A 14,675-nucleotide genomic window follows, 5' to 3' on the forward strand; every position below is an offset into this window, starting at 1 on the left:
GATATAAGAACAATAAGATCTCTCCAGCTGCCACGTACACGTTCTCCTTTTTTTAAAGGAGATTCCATTTACTTACAAAAAAATTTCTGTTTAGGCATGAAGCCATTTTCATTTGAAGCATCTCTACACAGTTTAAACCTCTTTATAGAGTGGACACTGACATTATTTTCTCTCAAATGTGAAAAAATCTTCTAGAATTGTCTTTGGACTTGCTGCTATCTCTAATAAAGGAACAATTTATCTCCCCTTAATCGAGAATGTACCTAACTCATTTAAACTTACCATATAAGGGCAATAACAGTAACAATGAAAGGAATGGCTAACACTCCTGCTAAGACACCGCCAACTACTGCAGCAGAACTTGCTTCTGTTTCATCTCCGGTTTTCGAATGAGATTTCTCACTTTTCGTTTTGACATGCTTTCCTTTTTCACCCGCGTGTAATTTTGGAGGATCTTGGAGGATTTTCCAATGCAGCCCTTTCGCTGCCTTCATTCTACGGCGAACGACTATTTTATTGTGAGTCATCGCTGACGTTTTTTTACTTAAGTGTGAAGCTCCGCTTTCTTGAACTCTATTGTTATCTTGTGGTAATGATTCGCTTTTGTTGTTACTGTCAGCATGTCGTTTATCAGGCATTGACATGTCCTGTGATATAACCTCCGAGGAGAACGCATGCGTAGAAAAGGACACTTGATCTGTATCTTATCCAAGAACAATTGCGTAGTACCATCATTAGTGAATGTGAGTGAATGCAAAGAATAAGGTCAGGAAATCATATGATTGACACCAGTGCTATTTGTTACTTATGGGCAATGATCGTAGAGGGTTTTCATTAATTACACAAGTCTAAGGCGATTGTAGAACCGGCTAACTTTCTTAATAACCTTTATCTGATCAATCTCATCTTAATCTTATTATACGAGATCTTTTTCCGGATAATTTGGCAACAACAGTCCTGAACACGTCTCAAAGCGGAGGAAACAACGAAGAGTTGAGTAAATTAATTTGGCAATCCTTTGATACATTGTGATAATTCTTTTATTTATCGAGCTTATTCCGTCAGGATGGCTGGCTGTTGGTCTATATATATACGTTTTCATGGACCTGGATTTCGTTTCAATCCATAAATAGTAGCAAACATCCAGCATATCTACCTTGCACCTGGTCAATAGCGCAAATTTAAGGACGATGCTGTTTAAAGACTTGAGTTGTACACGTACAAACCTCAAAACAACGCTTCGTTGACGCTCGTGACAAGACGAAAAACATATTTCTCCATTTCTTTATCGAGTTCAAAACGTACCATCTCTCTTACTCTTACTAATTTGATGCTATAGAAATAGACCTCACCCACCATAGAGTACTTGTAGCTCAGTGGTAAAGCATTGGTACGGCGCGCGGAGCCCGAAGGTCTGAGGTTCGATTCCTCATAGGACTCAGAATTTTTCTTTGTCCCACGCTTGTGACAAGACGAAAGACATCCTTCTCTTTTTCTTTACCGAGCCCTCCTGTTCTATTTACAAACAATGCTTAGTTTTCTTACCTTTACAAGATGCCGTTTCGAGTAACAGTAAACATTGAAAAAGAAAAACGATAAAAACTTTGTTCTTATTCATGACTCTGAGCTGTCTCGAAGGGTGGTAAGAAACAGCGCTCTCTCTTAGAGAGAAAATAATTTCTAATTGATGCGTCACAATGACAGCTCTTGCATCATTACTGGGCGTGCGCAAGAGCTATTCACGCGAAGAAAGGAGAAACACAAGGTGAGGACTGTGGAGAATTAGGGGGCACAGATTAAGGCCCTGTTGAAGCCTGGGTTACAGTTTACCTATGAGGACTTGTACATCACTCACCATCCGTATATCAAATCTATTTCGCTTCGTGTCACTCTCGTATAAAACACAGCGGGAAGGGAGAGAGCACCTATTTCAAGTATTGGTGAATAGGAAGGGCGTGTACTCGAAGGGAGGCAATAATTCCAGAATTTACGATATCTAGTCGTTCAAGGCGAGTGACGCGATGATTTACGCGAACAAATCACCAATACAACTCTTAGTTCGAGTACAGTATCATTCCATTCTCACCATTATATTACAAGCATCAGAGCAATAGCTGCAAACTAAACTTAAAAAAATAACAATTTTCTGACAAACGTGTAGTTCATGACGGTAACTATAGAGACCTAGAAGTAAAGCATTCGCGCAATCTTCGTTACTTGATATTTTGCACGTTACAGGAAGCAGGTAGGTTCCGTATGACAGCAACTTATACTGCAACGGTATCTCGTTGCAAAAACTTTACTTAAAATCAAGGGAAAGCTCAGACAATAAAGAGAATCCGGAAAAACACTTCTAACTCAGTTGTATTTGAGTACATTGTTAATATCATATCGTGGTTAACTGATCCCTTCTTTGCATTCTCTTGGTTTTCTCTTCTCTTGTGGTCTTGATTACCAAATATGTGTATCTCTCACTTCACTAATAATGTGTCCTGCCCTCTGGAGCGCCTGCAAGGAAAAAGAACATTTAATCTTGTAAGAACCATCTCGAGAAGGAGAGTTGCCAAAATACGCGTACGCCGTACAATTTTCAAAATAGAATGGCAAAAACTGAACTGTTCCAAAATAAAACCAAACGCACGCCCCACTGTTTGGGTAAGTAGCGACCTATTGAGGAGTGTGTCATGCCCGTTTGCTTTCAAATATGTTTGTTTGTTTGTTACCTTGAGCATTTCCGCCGCCTCTTTCCTCTTGATATGCATCCGCTCTGCTTCCTCAAGAAGAATATTGAACATTTCATTCTGGAAAACAAGGTGAAATCATGTTGAAATTCTTGTGTTATATCACGCCAAACGTAACTACATTACATAGACGCGAGGTCGAACGAGACTCGCCTTGTACCGACCAAACAGAAGGAGGAAAATATCGCTGAGAATCGATGTTCCCTTGAGCAATCACGTTTTCATCAAAAAGCTCTTATACAACCTACACATGCACCAAATTGTTTGTGCAATAAAAGTGCACTTAAGCGCGAAGAAAGTGTGATAAACGTGCGGGGGGAGTGCGGTAAAAATACGGATGAAGTGCGATAAAAATGCGGTGAAACTGCGAAAAAATGCAGTAAACTGCGGTTAATAACGACGAAAATGCGGGAATAGTGTTGCATAAATGCGACAAAAGTGCGGTTAACCTGCAATAAAATTGCAGTAAAAGTGCGATCATGATGCATTACAACTGCGATAAAAGTGGGACGAAAGTGCGGGGAAAGTACGGTACAAGTGTGGGGAAAGTGCGGTAAAGCTTTAGAAACTATTCATGCTCTAAACTCATTCACCTTGTAAAGTTTCTCTACCAGCTCACTCTGAATTCTCTCTTTGACAAAGTTTACCAAGAAGCACATTATAGCTTTAGGTACACTACAAAATAAAATTAAGAAAACGAGATTTAAAATAGTGGAGACGGAAAAGTATTAATAATAATAATAGATTATACATTTGAAAATCCAGATCTCGAGCCCGAACAACGAGACTTGTGACTACACCTCGTTACCCGTCAGGCCAGAATTATAGGTACTTCTACGTGGAGCACGGAGAAACTGTTATCTTATCCATGATCACAAGGATTTCGACCAGAGTTCAAAAGCAGAGACCAACATTCTCACATCTGGCCACCATGTCAGAAGATTTTGCAAAAATCAGTCTTCCTTGTTCTTTTCATTATCTCTAAGCACTCTAGTACCCCGTAGAGTTAAGCGGGGAACAAAAACACCTCCAAAGAATACTGTAGTCAGCATAATGATTCATATGAACTCACCTATCTTGAATTGATTTCCTAACAATCATGAAGTACGACTTAATTAATTTCCCTAGAAAATAGTAAAAGAAAATTATAAGATGGGCCGTGTTCAACATGTCAGTGTGCGAGCCTGAAAAACCAGTACATTGGTTCACTTCCCTGCGTAAAATCAATACCAAAGGCAAAAAAAAGTCTTCTAACTTAGTTTGATTTGTTTCATTTGGCTTATCCTTTCTTCAAATAAGTTTCTAACCGTAAACTTTCGTAGTTGTGCGATGTGACTTCGCCAAAACAGCAGTCAAAATGAAAGAGTTAGTCGCTTTGCAATTTCCCCTCAAGGGAGTGAGCCCGTGAATTTTCGACCTCGTAAACTAGACCCAGTCTTCCTCAGTCGCAGCTTATCTTCTGGAATGTGGACCATTTACAGTTCATAGCAATAATTTACAGTTTTAAACATCTTAACCCGGACACACTATGACGCCAATTTCAATAGGTCGACAGACGTGCAATTCTTTTTTTAAATCATTATACTTTTTTATTTTTGCTCTTGTATTGGTTGTTTAAGTGAGCCGGGGTGCAGTATATTTATAATCTAGGAAAATCTTAATTATAAAGTGTCAGCTTGTGTGAAGGTTAACTCACGGATGATGTCGGCCTCTATTTGCTCTCGATCTGTTAATCCTCTTGGTTTGAAAGACGATGGTAAGGCCTGACACAAAAATGATAACAAATGATATCAGTGTCTTTAAAAGTTTTGTGATAAACTTCTTGTATCTTTATGGATCGGCTGTCAAATCAGTAACTTTATTTTCATATGTAACAGTTGTTACTCACCAGTTCTTCCGTGGCAAATGACTGTGTCGCTCCAGTCACCGCACTTGTTTGGTCCACGGCAGGCTGAGCACTATTACCACGCATCCATGACACCAAGCCTCCAACTGAAGACGAGGAAGCAGGGACTTTATCTGCGGGACGACTGGTAGCGGGAGACGCGTTAACACTGACATCAGGTCTGTGGAGCGGACTTGATTCAGGAGTGGAAGTCTGTGATCTGACACCCTAAAAATAAAAATGGAGGTTTAGTTTAAAAAAATTGGAAATAAACACAATTTTGTGGGGGAAAAACGGAAAGAAATATCAAACAAAACACTCATTTACACCTTACCTCTAAGGGTCCATTCACAAGATGGTTCGAGCGCGGTTTGCGCTCCTGGAAGAAAAAAAAGGTGACAAAACTTTCCCTTTATTTGTAAGGAAATATAATGTACATTAAAATCAAACACTTGGTCTGTCGCGAGTGGAGAGACGCACGAAAACTGCGCATGCAGTAACACGCGTGACAGCAGGGCGAGATAGTCGCGGATCACATTTCCGTACTTAGAGGGGTTGAAAATGCGAAACCCTGAAGTGCATTTTTGAAAAGTTTTGTCTGAATAAGTGATCTAATATTGTCTCGAGTTTTTGAGATGTCCTCTTAATCAAATGGTGGACCAGACAGAGATCAGATTGATAAGTCTAGGTCACTAAATTGAAAATTGAAGAACCAAATCACAGTTCTTCTTTAATGAATCATGATAATTTAGACAGGTGGATCACTAAGCATTTATGATTATATCTCTAACCGTACCATTTCGTGATTCATCGCAATCGAGGAGAAAACCGAGGCACCGTCTGTGAAGTCCGGGTGATTTGTGTTGATGTAGGACAACTCGATTGCCACCAAGTTTTCTACCTACAATGCAAGGAAGATACAGAACTTAATTTCTTGAGATTATTTATCCTTTTATTGAATGACATTTTAAAAGTCATGGAAACTGTGTGGTTGTATTCATATGATGAAAAAAAATCAGGTTACCATTTCGTTCGTTGAGGGAAGTCGTCGAAGGAGAAGATTAGTCACCACTTCGACTATTCTATCATGAAGCTGTGGAAATCTCTTCACTTCCATTACCTACAGAAAAATGGAATCACAAGACTTAAAACGACAAATTACATTGACGATAATCCTTTGCACCCTGACCTCAGTGTGAATATTCTTCATAGTGTTCTCTATACATTTCCCCCCCCCTCCTCAAAAATCGGTCACATTTCTCAAGGGTTCAAAGCCAGAAATTGTGCATCTGACAACATTATTCACAATACCTGACTGAAGGCGTGCTGCACAATCCTTTGCATCTCCTCATGGACGAGCTCCACACATCGGAGACTGGGCTCCTCTAGTCGACGTATCTGTCTCTTGACCAAAAGCTCAAATGAAATCTCCGGGACAAACAAGGCAGGCCGAGGACCCTGTGAGCAGAAACAAAAAAAATTCAGATTTGAGGGAAATTCATATCTTGGTGATCTCATCAAACTGCGATCTAATATCTTACCGTTGCGTTTCTAATGGCCGTCAGTATATCTTTTGTGGAAAGTCCTTCCAGGGCATTCATGTCCTGAAGTGTTTGACCAAAGATGTCGTGAAAAATGTAACATATCCTCGCTCCTCCACAACTGTTTTGGTAAATAAAACCAAAATAAAGTTAGATAGCTTTAGCCTTGGCTTATTTATCTAATAATCCACTTTTTACTTATGATTGTCTACATTTCTTTGCCTATTTATTTATCATTTATTTATCTATGCATGTCACTAACAGCTCTGTTGTTTCGATATTACGAGCAGTTCCCTCGATGATGGCGCAGTATGCTGAGGCAAATCTTGTGATGAACTGAAGAAGTACTGGGCCCTGTTAACACAAAGACAAGAGCAGCAATTAATTCATCGTTGCCTGACTTCTTTGCCATAGCCATCTACGGTAATTGGTCTGAAAGAGCCTTAGGTTTCATCTGTTCTGCGGGGCACATGTGGCTCGCTCCCAACGTCTGGGTTCGTAGGCCAGTCGGTATCATCGCCCAACTAATAGCGAGCTTTTGATCTGACTACGAGTACGAGTACGACCGCGAAATTTCCTCGCTTGGAGTAGTGCGCATGCTTTACAACGTGACAGGTCACGCAAACTCACTAGCTACGAGTTTTTTGGGAAATCTCGTAGTCGCACTACGAGTTGAAAGGTAAGTCAAAATTCTTCTCTTTCCAAATAAGACTTTTTGAGGAATACAAAAAAAGGCTGAGAATTGTAAAGAAAGCATATTCAGTAAGGCCTGACATCTACCTGTGAAGTGTTCTCTTAATTCTGAAAAAGCTACGCTCTTGTGTGTAGAAAGTTACAAATTCGTCACGGAAGACGACGACTACGAGAGACTAGTGCCACTCTATACCCGGTAAAAACTCGTCGTCGAAGTCGTGCCTGTACCAAATCTAAAGCTCTCTAGTATCTGGGAGGCGAGGGTTCGGATTTCATCGAAGCTGCAATATTTTTCAGTCCTCTTTCCTACAGGTGTTTAAATTGCAGCTTACCTGCCAGAATATTTTCTTCTCTTGATTTTCATCCGCAGATCAAATGAACTTTATTTCATCAAACATTATTACGATACGATGAACCTTGTGAATTTGGAGGCAATCTTCGCAGTAATGAACACTACTTAAGCTGTAGTGAAAATAAGGCCTGAAATAATGATAATAATAAAAAAGCAGGCCCGTGCAGGCCTGGCCCCGGTTGTTCAAACGGTGGATAACGCTATCCACTGGATAAATCGTTATCAGATGGATAGCGCAGTACGTTTTGTTAACGGTTGCGTTATTCGCCCTTTAAACAACTAGGCTCTGAATTTTTGCAAATTACTGCGAAGATCGCTTCCAAATTCACTTCTTAAACCAGAGCTCATATATATCATTTTCATAAATTTACAGTTATTTGATATACCTTGTCTTCCACCGGTTCTCCGTAACTCTGTAGTAAATGCTGGTATTGTGATGTCATTGCATTGACACGTGACTTCAGGTCGGGAAGACAATTCCTGATATGGTGCATCAGAAGCTACAATGGAAATATAATTTCGGGTTTTGTTCATGAATACGCTCGTTTTGGAGAGCCTTGAATCTCTGACGAAATAATCAAAAACAAGTAATTTTGTTTTCGATCTCGCGCCTTCTTGATACCTTATTAAGTGTCCGCGCGAGGAATGGGGTCCCATTTCTGGATGCTAAAGCTGGATAGTTCTTTTGAAAGAATGACGCTTCATCTTTGAGGGCAGCATTGATAGTCTGCGGAGAGAAATAACACAAATTGAAAATCAAACAACCTTTTTTTTAATGCGCTATATAAGAACTTATTATTAAATTAATTAACCTGAAACAAAAATTAAAAATTTGGTTACCTTAAATTCAAGTCATGCGAAGTGAAAAAAGGTAAAAAACTACTCATGCCACTACGCTTCAATTGTAGTTATTTGGAACCTCAAGCAAACCACGACCAGGGAAGGACGCCGGAAAACTGAATCGCTTAGCAAGTACGTTTTAAAGCTTTGCACGTTTCTTAGCGTGGTCTGAGGACGGAATTCCCGACGGCAAGTTATTTAGTTTCCATTTAGCAATCAACGCTGCTCACATACGTTATGCTGAAGTTGAGATGTGGCGCCATAAGAGACGGTAAACACATTCAGCCATTCGCGAAATTCTAACTACAAAAATATAAGTTCATTTTTTAATTGACGTTTTCTTTGGCGTTGCCGTCGCGACTGCTTAAGGTGCCTACAAATAGCGGTGTGTTAATCCAGCTTCGTAATATTTGTATCCCCTTTCAAAACTATTGAGTTTTCTTGGTTTGATCTGTACGTGCTCACCACGAGTAATTTCCTTAATACAGCAAAACCTGTGTCAGGTGGATACCCCACCCAGCCAGCCGAATATTACACAAGGAAGAAAATCATTATAAGCCCCTCTAATACCTTTCTGTTGTTTATATCTAACTGACTTCGATTCATGATACCAATTATCCCGAGCTTGACTGGAATAACTGGAAAAAAAGAGAAAGAAGCAGAGAAAAGAGAAAAGTAATTAATATATTATTAATATTAATTAATATTTATTATTAATTAAAATTAATATTAAATTAATAAATCCAAAAACTTTCAAACTTGACGAAAAAAGGGACTTGGATGACAAATTTTAATATCTGATGATAAATGCTATCTTTTCCTTTACCTCTTCCAAACAAAATATCTAAAGCATCAGTTCCATGATCCATAAGGTCCAGCTTGGTACAAACCGCAAGTGTCCTGTTTCCTTGACAGAAATAAGGTGAAAATTTAACTATTCAGTTGATATTTTCATGTTAAATATGCATTTTGGCCTATACATATAAAACAACAGCATGGAATGGACATAGATGGGGTTGTTGAGAGGAAAAATGAGATGGAGTTCCAGCCTCTTCCCCACCCTCAACGTTCTACACTTTGGGTCTTAAGGCAAACAATAAAAACCAAAAAACCATAAGAACCAAAAAATAAGAACAGTAGAAACAAAACTCAAGACAAAACATCAGAGTCAAGAAATCGTACACCAATGCACACACTAAACATCCACCAATTAAAACAAACTTTCATTAGTAGTAAAATGCAACATAACAAGACTCATGATGTCAAGCAGCCAATGTATTGTAAAATGGTCAATATAATTGGTCAGCGGTCTTACCATCTGGGTCAACCTCTCGGGCAATCTTAATGGCTTCTGATGTAGCAAGGTCAATGTTCGCAGGTGTGACAGCAAGAATAATGCTGTTTGGATTACTGATGTATTGCAGGATAAGATGACGAATTTGGTGCTCAATATCTAGGGGCTGATCCCCAACAGGCACCTGTAGGAAAAATATTGAAAGTGAAGTCACCTCTATTTCCATAAGTGAAGCATAATTAAGTCAGCTTTTGAGTTAGATGGCTCATCCTGTTGCACCTTATCTTGCAATAAGCAGCATGAAGTGACATAGGGTTCTGGTACTCCCACCTGGATGGAATGCTACTACATTGCAGGTTTACCTATCCACCTTCACCCCCTTTTACCTCACCCAAGCTGTCAGATTTCTCTGACAGTTAGACAGTAGCCATTTGCATTCCTGGGTGCAGAGAGGCACTGTGAGTGTAAAGTGTCTCGCCCATGGGACACACTGCCCTGACAAGGACTTGAATAACATGTGAGCAGACCCTCACCATTAGCATTCCTTTGCCATCTGGAAGATTCAAGGAATTGAGAAGAGATTTGTCCAGGATCTAGCACTAATCGTGCTAGACCCCTTCCAGACCCTGCCTTGCAAGCTTATGTAGCTCAAGGACTAATACTTCCCAACAGGAAAAAAATAAAGAAATAAAGGGGGAAGTTTCTAAACTGTGGTGCTGCATCAGTGGGAGAGTATAACAGGGTAATTTAGTATTATCAACTGAGTAGATAACATAAATTGACCTCTGTAAAGAGTTTCAAAGCTGATGTTTTGAGTGTTAGCCCTTTGTCAGAGTGAATTGGAAAAAATAAAGGCTTATGCTGAAGGGTTAAGCACTGTTACCTTTGGCTTTTTGCACTGAGTTTACAATAGTTAGAATTGTTCATCTCTCGTAATTGTAATTGATAAATTTTGTTTATTATTAGAGACCTTGGAAAAAGTAGTAGCATGGAAACAACTTCATAGATATATTTGACCCTAAAATCTAATAAGCACTAACTTTTGTCACTCCAGGAAGATCTACCAACGTTAAATTTAGAACTTTTGGTGAATAAATCTTCAGTCTGATTGGCTCACTTGAAATTCCCTATAAAATGAACCAAACCTCATTGTTCTCACAAGGCATATCATGACTTATTTTATCACAAGTAATTACAACAGACAAAAGTTTAAAGTAATTTGAGAACCAGTATGAATGGGAATTATAGTTTATGTATATCTCTAAAGACTCCTAAAGATATTCCCCCAAGTGACATTTTGATTGCAGTAGTAATTCTATTCCTCTTAAGGCCTTACAAGGGACATTAAGTATATGCACAGTGAATAGAGATATGTCCAGAAATGCACGCAGCAATGAAAATAACGGAAAATCATCAAATCTGCCGAGCTGATTTCACTTTAAGGAATTTGACTAAAATCTGTCAAAATCATCAAATCCACTAAGCTGATTTTGCTTTAACAAATTTTCCTAAATTCACCAAAATTGTCAAATCCATGAACATTCACTCAGTTTGACCATTTTTTGTCAAATGTGCCATTTTTGTTACTGTGAGCATTTCTGAACATAAAACTGGAGATAAGTGAGTGAGTAGAAAATGAGAAATGGTAGAGCTTGACCTTAGTTGTCAAAGAAAGATAGAGGTCACTCATTTGGTAACTAGTATGGGCCAAGGAAAAAAATCTTAGTTCCACATGGATGACAGTGCAAGTGCAGTAAGTTGCCATTTGTAACCATCAGAGAATAGTTACTGCTGATTGGAGGTATAAGAGGCTCCAGAGGGCTAGGTAGACTTTGTAGCTCTGAAAATTTTGATTTCATCATTCAAAGATTTTTGCTCTCATTAATTGTTGTAAAGTGATGAAAATTATGATCTGCACAACATATGTATGTAGAAGCTACAACAGGATGCAAAACAACATTCAAACCTTGTTATTTCCAGTCACTCTTTCAGTTTCCCTTTCTATTTCATCACAAATTTCACTGAAGTCACTTATTACCTAAAGAGATGAAACAATAGGCAATTTTAAGTAAATTTACACCTTTGACATGAAAGAAGCATGAAAACGTGGTTTGGGTCAGACCTTGTGTACATAACTTGCCCTTCATGTCTGGTAACTGCACTGACATTATTCTTAAACTTTTCAGTCCAAACAGAATATCAAACCTACTCTTTCTTTCAGGTGAAGGAACTTTCCCCATTCCTCTGGATCTTCATTGTCCTTTTCTGTTTCTTCACCTTCATCATCTGAAAAATCTGTCATGTATCAAATTGAAAGAGCGTTCTTTAATTAAGGACATAGATTTGATAGAAAATCAACATAAAAAAGAGCTTTTAAAACACTTTAATTTTTTGAGTGCATTGGTGTTGTTCCTTAGAAAAATGGATTATAATACCTCAGCAAAGAGACAATTGACAAGGGAACTTAGCTTATGCCAAGCTCTTGGTCAGAGGAGATGAGTGAAAAAGAGAGCAGGCAAAGTTAGAGGAGGTCTGAGAGGTCCCACCTTGCTTTCCTCTGCCTTCCTCTCTATTTAACTTTTCCCCACAAATTGAGAGGTCAAGAAAAACATACTGGACTAGCATTTCCCTTGAACCCTTGAAAGTGTCCTTGACAAGTACTCTTGTCTGGTGATCTTATCATTAGTGAATTGACAAGTCTTCTTTTAGGACGAGGAAAATTGATAATGAAGAAAAAAAAACTTCATGTTTCCAGATTTTGTTAGTAATTAATAACCATACTTACATGCTTCCCCATCCTCGTCATCATCTTCACCAACTTTTGGTTTCTCTTCTTTGGCTGACTTCTTGGAAGCTGTGGTCTTATTCTTTGGTGGAGTGTGAACTAACTGAAGAATCAATGGTCTACGAGTGACAACACCAGATCCTTTAATGGTAAGAATACAAAAATTATGGTCAGAGAATAGGTTAAACGGATAAATGTACAGTGAGGTGAAACTCAAGACAATGCTGGCCAGCAATCCCCTCCCTCCTACCTCCAATGAGGGATAGTCTCATGGATTTGTACCACTACCATCTAAGTCAAAACCCATTTTTTTTTTTTGCTTTACTTTAACATGTAGTCATTGTTTGAACATTCTGCTTCCTTGGTTCCCTTCTCTCTGAGTAAATATTGGAATATTCTTATTGGTTTACTCATGAATGCATTGTTGCTGTCACTAGTGGTTGCTTTTCACAAGGGTATCATGGCAATAGTCCAATATACTATCAGCTCCCACTGTGCTTCAGTCAACTTCCCATGCTCATCTATTGGTGCTGAGTTCACCCTTTAACTCCCAAGATCTGATTGGTAATTCTCCCCTCTAGCTGCTATGCATTTCTTTGTAAATTAGTTATGAGAATTTAGAGTTAGCTTAAGATAACAACTTCTACTTGATATATTTGAGTTTTCTCAATACCTGTTTGCAGGATAATGTATGGATATTATAAGGAGAAGTTCCATGTTAATCACTTCTGGGAGTTAAAGAATTACCCTAGCAAACAAATTTGTACTGCCAAACTACATTTGCTGTCAGATTGATATTTCAGTTTGTCTTTATTGTTCATATTCCCATGCTCATAAAAACAACTTTCACTTACAAACCAATTAACCCTTCAACTCCCAGATCAAATTTGCAGTTCTCCTTACTGTCAACCATACACTTCTTTTAATGTTAGTTCAGGGAATTTAGTATTGGATCAACTAATTTTCCCCCAATTGATATTTTTCTTTATTCTCATCACTTATCTGGTTGATATTTTATTGATGTTGTAAGGAGAAATTCTGTCTTGGTCACTCAAGGGAGTGAAAGGGTTAACAAAATTATATTACATTAATTTACCTCTTGGTAAGAAATCTCTTCCTACCAGGTTTTCAAGGACAGAACTTTTGCCACTGCTCTGTAATTTAAGGATCATAATGGTAAACACACAGTGTTATTTAATTAAAGCTTTCTCTAACATCAAAGATACACTCTTAAAAGTGTTCCACACACAAAGTATTAAAATACAACTTTTTTTTAAAGCAGCACTTAACACATGTAGTGGAGGTTATCCTTAGTGACTCCTTTTTTTATTGCGCTGATTCAGTAAGATACTCCCACCCTAAAAAAGTTATTTAAAAGTGTATCTTTTTTAGATATTGACGTCTTAATTGCAACAATTCTTGCACAGTATTGATTTTTAAGCTTACTATGTTATTCAGAACATGCAGTAATCACGATGAATTTTGGTTCACTACATGCTTGCTTGCTTGTCTGGGCTTAGAAGACAAGATCGGGCAAATATAAGCTCTGCATACAATGCCGTTCATAGTTGATACAAATAAACAGTCTTATACGTACAAGACTGTCTCTATGAAGAGATTGTTTTGAACAAGTTACCGAAATAATTTTCTAACACTTGTATCACATATCAAACTTGTTTCAAAATTAAATGGACATGTGTCTAAACTCGTGAAATTTAATTTGAAATGTAGCGACAAAAAAAAGAATACCTTCACTAAAATTATCTTCACGTAATATCAATCATATTGATGAAATAAAAACATCTTTGCTTTCGATTTGCCGCCAGGTTTCGCAATCTCGGCACATAATTTAACAACGAAACTTATTCACGGGTTAAATCAAAAAGCGAAAATGAACGGAAAAAACCATTAAGTATATGTACGATTTGGAGAAAATATCAACTGCTGAGATTTTTCTCGAACAAGTGATCAAAAATTGAAATTAATTCTGCGATCTCACGTACAAATCTCTCTCCTAGAATTGTACAAACCTGGGCACCAACTACCACAATCTGAGGAAGTTGAATAGCTTCTGATCCCACAGTATTAAACACATCTTGAAGTTTGTTAATAACTGGAATAAGCTGATCCATCTCCTTGTGGAGAAATACCGATAATATTGCGACCTGTGACTGCCGGTTCAAAAGTTTTCAACTGTTTTCCTAATTTTAGACGTCGCCTTTCGTGAACTGAGCATCTATTTTTACAGAAAACCGCTGTCTAGTAAACATTCTCTGGGCACAACTTCCGGTTCAGTGACATTCGTCTCACTTGACCGTTACAACGAATGAAGCAGTTTAATTAAAGACCGCAGTGGCTTATAACGTCTGTATCAAACCTATGAATATAAATAAACGAAGAGACGAACGGACAGACAATTGAATGGTAAAAAATAGGGCGTGTAGGGGATGGTGATTGCCTCTCGCTTTGTTTTTTTTGTTATTTTACACTATCAGGAGCCCATTACTTGACACTATTCAAAAATATCTTACCAACAAAGGTACG

At 38.3% G+C, this 14,675-nt stretch overlaps 1 protein-coding gene across 1 annotated transcript; it reads right to left on the minus strand.

Annotated features, from left to right (window-relative positions):
* Positions 1–2,346: 2,346 nt before the first annotated feature.
* Positions 2,347–14,338, minus strand: LOC131770175 (dynamin-1-like protein). The gene is made up of 23 exons (XM_059085888.2): positions 14,162–14,338; positions 13,228–13,285; positions 12,132–12,272; positions 11,556–11,641; positions 11,313–11,384; positions 10,387–10,473; positions 9,368–9,530; positions 8,879–8,959; positions 8,623–8,690; positions 7,835–7,939; positions 7,599–7,712; positions 6,430–6,521; positions 6,168–6,288; positions 5,938–6,084; positions 5,651–5,746; positions 5,423–5,527; positions 4,961–5,005; positions 4,630–4,854; positions 4,438–4,504; positions 3,814–3,865; positions 3,335–3,416; positions 2,724–2,801; positions 2,347–2,508 (listed from the first exon to the last, which is right to left on the minus strand). The coding sequence occupies exons 1-23, from the start codon at positions 14,261–14,263 to the stop codon at positions 2,452–2,454; spliced, it is 2,244 nt and encodes a 747-aa protein (XP_058941871.2). The 5' UTR covers positions 14,264–14,338; the 3' UTR covers positions 2,347–2,451.
* Positions 14,339–14,675: the final 337 nt, after the last annotated feature.

The sequence above is a fragment of the Pocillopora verrucosa genome, chromosome 11 (assembly GCF_036669915.1).
Source record: "Pocillopora verrucosa isolate sample1 chromosome 11, ASM3666991v2, whole genome shotgun sequence".
NCBI classification, from domain to species: domain Eukaryota; kingdom Metazoa; phylum Cnidaria; class Anthozoa; order Scleractinia; family Pocilloporidae; genus Pocillopora; species Pocillopora verrucosa.

Bases quoted from the DNA above. Each gene is read 5' to 3' on its own strand.
- LOC131770175 (XM_059085888.2), bottom strand. From the start codon at position 14,263: ATGGATCAGCTTATTCCAGTTATTAACAAACTTCAAGATGTGTTTAAT. The intron at 7,713-7,834 runs GTATCAAGAAGG...TTTCCATTGTAG, and splicing joins TCGCGCGGACACTTAATAAG to CTTCTGATGCACCATATCAG. The intron at 3,417-3,813 runs GTGAGTTCATAT...TTTATTTTGTAG, and splicing joins AGGAAATCAATTCAAGATAG to TGTACCTAAAGCTATAATGT.